We start from the raw sequence: 7,870 nt of genomic DNA on the forward strand, positions 1-7,870 counted from the left end.
AATGAGAGAGATATACAGTATCTGATGCATTCTAAATTACCGCCCATCTAGAAAAGGAAAATGCAATAAATATATTACTCGGAGCTGCGCTTCAGTAGGTTGGTGGTAGATGGAAGACGGTCTTGCAAACCGAGTCCTCTGTCCTTTGAAGAATGTCTCTGGGTGGTCACTGATAGTTGGAGTAACGTCGATGTGATGTAGACGGATACTCTGACTGTCCTTCCTAACCGTGCGTTTGTAGCAGCTGTTGCTAACTCAACGGCTAGGAGGTATCACTTCTGTAGTGAATACGAGTTCAAAGTTCATACATTTGCAACCAAAGTCATGCTGATGTTGGCTTAGTTCTGTAGTTATTATCTGAACCATTCTGACATCGGATCGTCATCCTAATGTACCCGGAACAGGAAGTTATATTTTTGTCAATGGCTTATATAGTGGAGAGGAGAAGGGGTGTGTCTGAAAAGTTTTATAACCCATGTCTCTTCACAGGGGCGGGCCCCTGGTTGAGCAGAAGCCCAAACTTATGAAAACCCAAATCTCTCATTTGGAAACTAAAATTACATTTAATCTCTTCACAAATAATTTCATATTCAAACATTTGAATAAACAAAAATTCCAACAATTCCATGTGAATCCGATACCTCTGACGTTTAGACTTTCCACAGTAGAGTTTATGTCATTCTGTCATTGATGAGAATGTGTCAGAGGGCAACCGAACTGACATAATATACCTTAAGTACCACCGCATATGTTCAGTTGGTCGGATTACCAGAATATAGTTCATTTCCCCCCAACTTCTGATGTTCCCAGAATCTCTATGTTAACAAAGGGGTTTTCTTATGTCACATCAGTTATAGTAGGGAGAGGGAAAAAGGGGGAAAGAGGTATTTATGACTGTCATAAACCTACCCCCAGGCCAACGTCATGACAACACCGTCATTGATCTGAGAAGTGACAACAACTGTAAATGCACCACCATTTCTGCAGACTCTTATAAATCCTTCTCCAGCCCTTCTCCTCACGGCCTCTGTAGCATAGCACAGCCGTGACCAGCTTCAGGCTCTGTTGTGGGCATAGCCCTCTCCCAGCTAAGTGTGTGTGTGTGTGTCTGTCCATCTGTGTATATGTGTCTGTCCATGTGTGTGTGTGCGTCCGTGAGTTTGTGTGTGTGCGCGTGCGCGTGTGTGTATTTGTATGACGGCCCCTTTGTTTGTCTGTCCATGTGGCTTGTAAGAAGTTATGTTCTGTTATAGTTATTATTTAGACAGTCTGTTTTTCCCTCTCTGTCCTCCTAACTCTCCACACACACAAGCACGGACTGACGCACGCACACACGGCCATACGTCTCTCTTCATCTCTGCCAATTACCTTACAGATTAGAGGATCTGCCATCGCAATTCATACCAGGCTTTTTGCTTTCTGTCCTACATACCATGACCGTCGAGTCTGGTGTCATTTGATCTGATCATGTCCTTTCTATTGTGTTGCTGTGGAGGATTGGAAATAAAAGCAATATGGTGGAGGAGGAGGATTGGTTGGGTTTGTTCTCCCTAAGAAATATGGTTTCTCTTTTTAAATATGGCATTTTCCAGGAAGGAGGAACACAGTCTGAAGATGAATTGGTCGTAAAACACAATCAAGCCAACGATTGATTTGAGCAATCCAACGCTAAGCCATTATGCAATTCATCATCTAGAGAAAAAACTCCTGCCATTAGTCCTCTTGGAGCACAGACAATGTACGTTCAGAAAGTATTCATACAGCCTGAATTGAATGATGTTTTTCGAAATTTTTACAAATTAATTAAAAATGAAAAGCTGAAACCCTAACCCCTTTGTTGAGGCAACGCTAAATGAGTTCAGGAGTAAAACATGTGATTAACAAGTCACATAATAAGTTACAGTTGAATTCGGAAGTTTACATACAATTAGGTTGGAGTCATTAAAACTCCTTTTTCAACCACTTCACAAATTTCTTGTGAACAAACTATAGTTTTGGCAAGTCGGTTAGGACATCTACTTTGTGCATAACATAAGTAATTTTTCCAACAATTGTTTACAGACAGATTATTTCACTTATAATTCACTGTATCACATTCCAGTGGTTCAGAAGTTTACATACACAAAGTTGACATCATTCCCTCTTCTATTATTCTGACATTTCACATTCTTAAAATAAAGTGGTGATCAAAACTGACCTAAAACAGGACATTTTTACTAGGATTAAATGTCAGGAATTCTGAAAAACTGAGTTTAAATGTATTTGTCTAAGCCTAACTTCCGACTTCAACTATACATGGACAGTGAATTTCAAACACACTATTCAACTCGCAAAGAAGGACACCTACTGTATTGGTAGATGTGTAAAAAAAATACATTAAATATCCCTTTAAGCATGGTGAAGTTATTAATTACACTTTGGATGGTGTATCAATACACCCAGTCACTACAACAACACAGTGTAACGGTTCTCTTCGTCTGAGGAGGAGTAGGAAATATCGGACCAATGTGCAGCGTGGTAAGTGTCCATAATTAGATTTTTAATAAATCCAATGAACACAGAACAAAATAACAAAAAACTCGAACAAACAACCGAAACAGTTCTGTATGGTGAAACACAGACACAGAAATTAACTACCCACAACCCATAGTGGGAAAACAGGCTACCCTAAGATAATTTCATTCAGAGACAACGATCGACACCTGCCTCTGATTGAGAACCATACTAGGCCAACACATAGAAATATAACACACAGAGACAAAACATAGAATAACAAAATAGAATACCCACCCCACCCCAGCCGAAAATGGCGTACCGGAGACCAACACACGGGCCGGCACAATACGCCCTGGCTGGATGCCCACACTCGCATAGCACTTGCGGGGGGCTGCCTATAGCCCACCGGGCTATGAGCGCGACACCGTGCGCTTGACTGCATAACACGGTGCCTGACCAGTACTGCGCTTCTTCCGGTAGCACGGGGGGTTGGCTCAGGGCTAACACCTGACTCCGCCAATCTCCCCGTGTGTCTATCTCCCCAATTGTGGGGGGGGGGCTGCCTCTCGGCTGTTGCGCTGCCTTACTCCATACCACCGCCGCTCAGCTTTTGCTGCCTCAGTTCTTCTTGGGCGGCGTATTCCCCAGCCTGTGCCAGGGTCCCTTACGTCTAGTATCTCCTCCCAAGACCAGGAGTCCAGAACCCTCTGCTCCTGCTACCACGCTGCTTGGTCCTTTTTTGGTGGGTAGTTCTGTACGGCTTTCGTTGGTGGAAGGAGAGGAGACCAAAATGCAGCGTGGTGCGTATCCTAATATCGTTTAATCGAGATAGAATACAAATACAAAAGAACAAGTGAATAAATGAAAACCCGCACAGTCCCGTATGGTGCAAACGACTGAACAGAAAACTAACCACAACCCATAGTGGGAAACAGGCTACCTAAGTCATACTTCTCATTCAGAGACAACGATCGACACCTGCCTCTGATTGAGAACCATACTAGGCCAAACACATAGAAATATACACACAGAACAAAACATAGAAAAAACAACATAGAATGCCCACCCCAACTCACACCCTGACCAAACTAAAATAAAGACATAAAAAAGGAACTAAGGTCAGAACGTGAGACACAGGTGTCCTTCCTAACTCAGTTGCTGGACAGGAAGGAAACCGCTCAGGGATTTCACCATGAGACCAATGGTGACTTTAAAGCAGTTACAGAGTTTAATGGCTGTGACAGGAGAAAACTGAGGATGGATCAACAACATCGTAGTTACTCCACAATACARTACTAAACTAAATGACAGAGTGAAAAGAAGGAAACCTGTACAGAAAAAAATATTTGAAACATGCGTCCTGTTTGCAACAAGGCGCTAAAGTAATTCTGCAAAAAATGGGACAAAACAATGAACTTTTTAACCTGAATACAAAGTGTTATGTTTGGGGCAAATCCAATACAACACATTAATTAATACCACTCTCCATATTTTCAAGCATGGTGGTGGCTGCATCATGTTATGGGCAACGGTCCCTCTAAACTGCGCGTGTGCTGTAGCCCCTAGACTGCCGAGCAGATCCCCGGGACTGCCATGCAGGGCAATTCAAGCAAAGCTAATATGCGGTGATAATGTATTGGGCCTATAGCTTACTGCACAAACCTCATTGCTACAGTACTGTTTTAATTGGTTCATGTTGTATAGGCTTATGTTTTTTAAGTCATGCTAAAACAAATCTGAGCCGTAGATCTCAGCTTGCATTTTGACTGAGAAAGTGATCTTCACTCAGAAAAGGTTAGTCACCACTCTTCTATTTTTCCTGTTAAAACCTTTTCTCAATAGGGGRGGCGCTGTTCTCACTTTGTAAAAAATCGTTCCCAAATTAAACTGCCTCGTACTCAATTCTTGCTCGTACAATATGCATATTATTATTACTATTGGATAGAAAACACTCTCTAGTTTCTAAAACCGTTTGAATTATATCTGTGAGTAAAACAGAAMTCATTTTGCAGCAAACTTCCTGTCAGGAAGTGAGAAATCTGAAATCGAGGGCTCTGTTCCAGGGTCAGTTTATTAATTTGCATGGAATCTATGGGTCTACATGCACTGCATACGCCTTCCCCTAGATGTCWGTAGGCAGTGAGAATTGGAATGGGGTGTATAGCTCTATCTGAGGCCGAATAAGACCTGTTGGAATGACGCGACCACTCTTTAATTTCTTCACCATGGCGCGAATCGGTCACCTGGATTGCGTTCTGAAAAGCTGTCGTTATAGGCGTTAGATATATCCGGCTCTGATTTTATTCGACATATGTGTTAAAAACATCATCAACTAGTTATATTAAACCGACTTATATCAGTTTATATAAGTTTATTCCGATTTTCGGTATTTTCTTTGTGATGCGTTCTGGGGATTTGGACACTTCTGTGCCGCATGGCTAAAGTTGGCTAGCGTTCTACAGATGAAGACGACATTCTACAACCGAGCAACGATTATTCTGGACAAAGGACAACTTGTACAATATTCTGATGGAAGCTCATCAAATAGTAGGAACGATTTATGATGTTTTTTCGTATATCTGTCGAAAATGTTTAGACGTAATTTGGGCGCTGATTTTGGGCGCTGTATCGCTATAACGTAAGCTGTAAGTCGTACTAAAGTTAATTTTAAAAATCTAACACAGCGGTTGCATTAAGAACTAGTGTATCTTTAATTTGCTGTCCAACATGTATTTTTTAGTAAAGCTTATGATTAGTTATTTGATTAGAATGGGTGCCTCTCCAAGATTTCTCCGGACAATATTTCTGCATTTTCACTACGTATTCACATTGTTCAACCACGATTTGTGCCACTAAATATGCACATTTTCGAACAAACCATATATGTATTGTGTAATATGATGTTATAGGACTGTCATCTGATGAAGTTTGAGAAGGTTAGTGAAAAAATTAATATCTTTTGCTGGTTTATTCGCTATCGCTAACGTGTCTTGAATGAATGCGGCTGTGTGGTAGGCTATTGTAGTAAGCTAATATAATGCTATATTGTGTTTTCGCTGTAAAACACTTAAAAAATCTGAAATATTGGCTGGATTCACAAGATGTTTCTCTTTCATTTGCTGTACACCGTGTATTTTTCATAAATGTTTTATGATGAGTATTTAGGTATTTCACGTTGGTTTCTGTAGTTATTCTAGCTGCTTTGGTGAGACTACTGCAATGTAAAACTATGATTTATACCTGAAATATGCACAAAAGGTGTACATTTCAAGACATCTTAGAAATGAAAGTCAGGTAAAAAGCTTTTTTTTGTCTTAAAAAGGCAGTGGTTTCTTTCACAACAGCATTTTCAGTCACCTCCTTGTCTGAAGGACAATTGGATAAATAGGTTCATGTCAAGCCCTGCATGTTTTTTTTCAAAAGTCTCATGGAATGTAGGCCAACATTGAACACCACACATGTGGAAACGGTCAAGGTCTCACACGCTGATCTGTTTCACCTGTCTTTGTGGTTGTCTCCACCCCCCTCCAGGTGTCGCCCATCTTCCCCATTATCCCCTGTGTATTTATACATGTGTTCTCTGCTTGTCTGTTGCCAGTTCGTCTTGTCAAGCCTACCAGCGTGTTTTTCGTACTTCTTCGTACTTCTTGTTTTCTTGAGCCACTGTTTTCTAGTTATTCCAGTTTTGATCATTCTGCCTGCCCTGACCTTGAGCCTGCCTGCTGTTCTGTACCTTTTAACACTGCCCTGGATTACTGACCTCTGCCTGCCCTGAGCCTGCCTGCCATTCTGTACCTTACAGACTCTGCCCTGTACTATCGATCTCTGCCTGCCCTTGACCTGTCGTTTGCCTGCCCACTGTTTTATAATAAACGTATGCTATTCGATTTGTCTGAATCTGGCTCTTATCCTGAGTCGTGATACAAGGGGTATGGATCATTTCTGAAGGCACTCCTGGCTAAATGACTGTGTTGTCTGTGAGTAATATCATGGTCTTGACCGGTTTTTAAAGTAAAGAAAGAGACATTGGAAACTCCTAGCCCACTTTATCATCTAATTCATGCAGCAATTGCCAGGTATCTGCTATTGAGTTGAGCCGTTAGGACACAGGGCCAAAGACGATACAAGACATTAATCTGGGAACAGCAGTCATCTCAACACATCAGGGATCAATTCCCCTTCCCTCTCATTAAAGGTCCAATGCAGAAGGTTTTATCTCCATATCAATTCATTTCTGGGTAACAATGAAGTACTTTACTCTTGATTTGTGATGGCCTTACATTTCCTCACACAGCACATATCTGTCTTGTGAAATTATTATAGATATCAATTTACCAGTATGTGTAGTTTACTGAGTCAATCGGGACCATTTAAATGCACAAATAAAATGACAAATGTTTATGTAAAATTATTGTTATTGTGGTTGAGAGAAAATCTAGATTTAACATTGCTGGCTATTATTGTTTCAGTAAATGTTATCGTGGTTTAAAAAAAACAATGCTTCTGTAACACTAGAACTCTGGGATGGACATGGACAGGGCTTTGCTTCACTTGTCATTCTGATGATGAATCTGTGACCAGTGTGGTCACAGCTGTAGGCGTGGCTCTCTATAGGTAGCTTGACCTCTCACCTGCAGGGGGAGGAGTCTTAAGCTTGTTATTTCTCAGGTTACTATTACCTTCATTTCTTCACCACAACGACCAGATGCCGAAGCGGAAGGGGGTCTGGCACGCCCGACAGGGATCTGAAGAACCTGATTAGCCGGAAGGAGAAGAACATTCTGAAGGTCAAAGGGCAGATATTCCAGAGAGGAGATGAGAGGAGACACCATCTGCCTGGTGCTGTGCTGACGGTCTCTTGTCTCTCTCTGAATTCTACTACTGACATAAAGACACATAACAGACAAAGACAGTCAGTAATGTAGGAATATACTGTACATCCATCAACCTCTAACAATTCAATGAAACCTGCCTATTGCAAATATCCATCTTTAAGATTGTAGGAAAGTCGGAAGTTGACCCTCCTTGTAGACTAATACACTAGTCATGCACATAAATTAGATGACAGTTCTGCATGCCTCCATGGTCTCCTGCCTGCATGTCATTTGTAACCAGGTTCCCTATGGATTAAGAGACCTCTGTCTTGGCATGCCACAGATCCTAGCCTGTGTCTCATATCTGGTTGAACTGTCTTGGCAACTCCAATACAACACAAACAAATGTGGGCTCCTGGAGAAGCCAGGAGAACCGAAAGCCATGAGGGTCACCAATGTATGTCAACTACTACTACTACTACTACTACTACTACTACTACTACTACTACTACTACTACTACTACTACTACTACTACTACTACTACTACTACTACTACTAC

General features: G+C 41.4%; 1 protein-coding gene across 1 annotated transcript in view; it reads left to right on the forward strand.

Moving 5' to 3' along the window:
- Window positions 1-5,779: 5,779 nt before the first annotated feature.
- LOC111955952 (AT-rich interactive domain-containing protein 1A) overlaps window positions 5,780-7,870 on the forward strand; it is an 11,524-nt gene continuing 9,433 nt past the window's right edge. Inside the window, exon 1 of the mRNA XM_023976341.2 lies at window positions 5,780-5,790. Within this exon, the coding sequence (XP_023832109.2) occupies window positions 5,780-5,790 (11 nt within the window). The remainder of the gene's footprint in view (window positions 5,791-7,870) is intronic.

Source organism: Salvelinus sp. IW2-2015, linkage group LG31, assembly GCF_002910315.2.
Source record: "Salvelinus sp. IW2-2015 linkage group LG31, ASM291031v2, whole genome shotgun sequence".
Lineage (NCBI taxonomy): Eukaryota > Metazoa > Chordata > Actinopteri > Salmoniformes > Salmonidae > Salvelinus > Salvelinus sp. IW2-2015.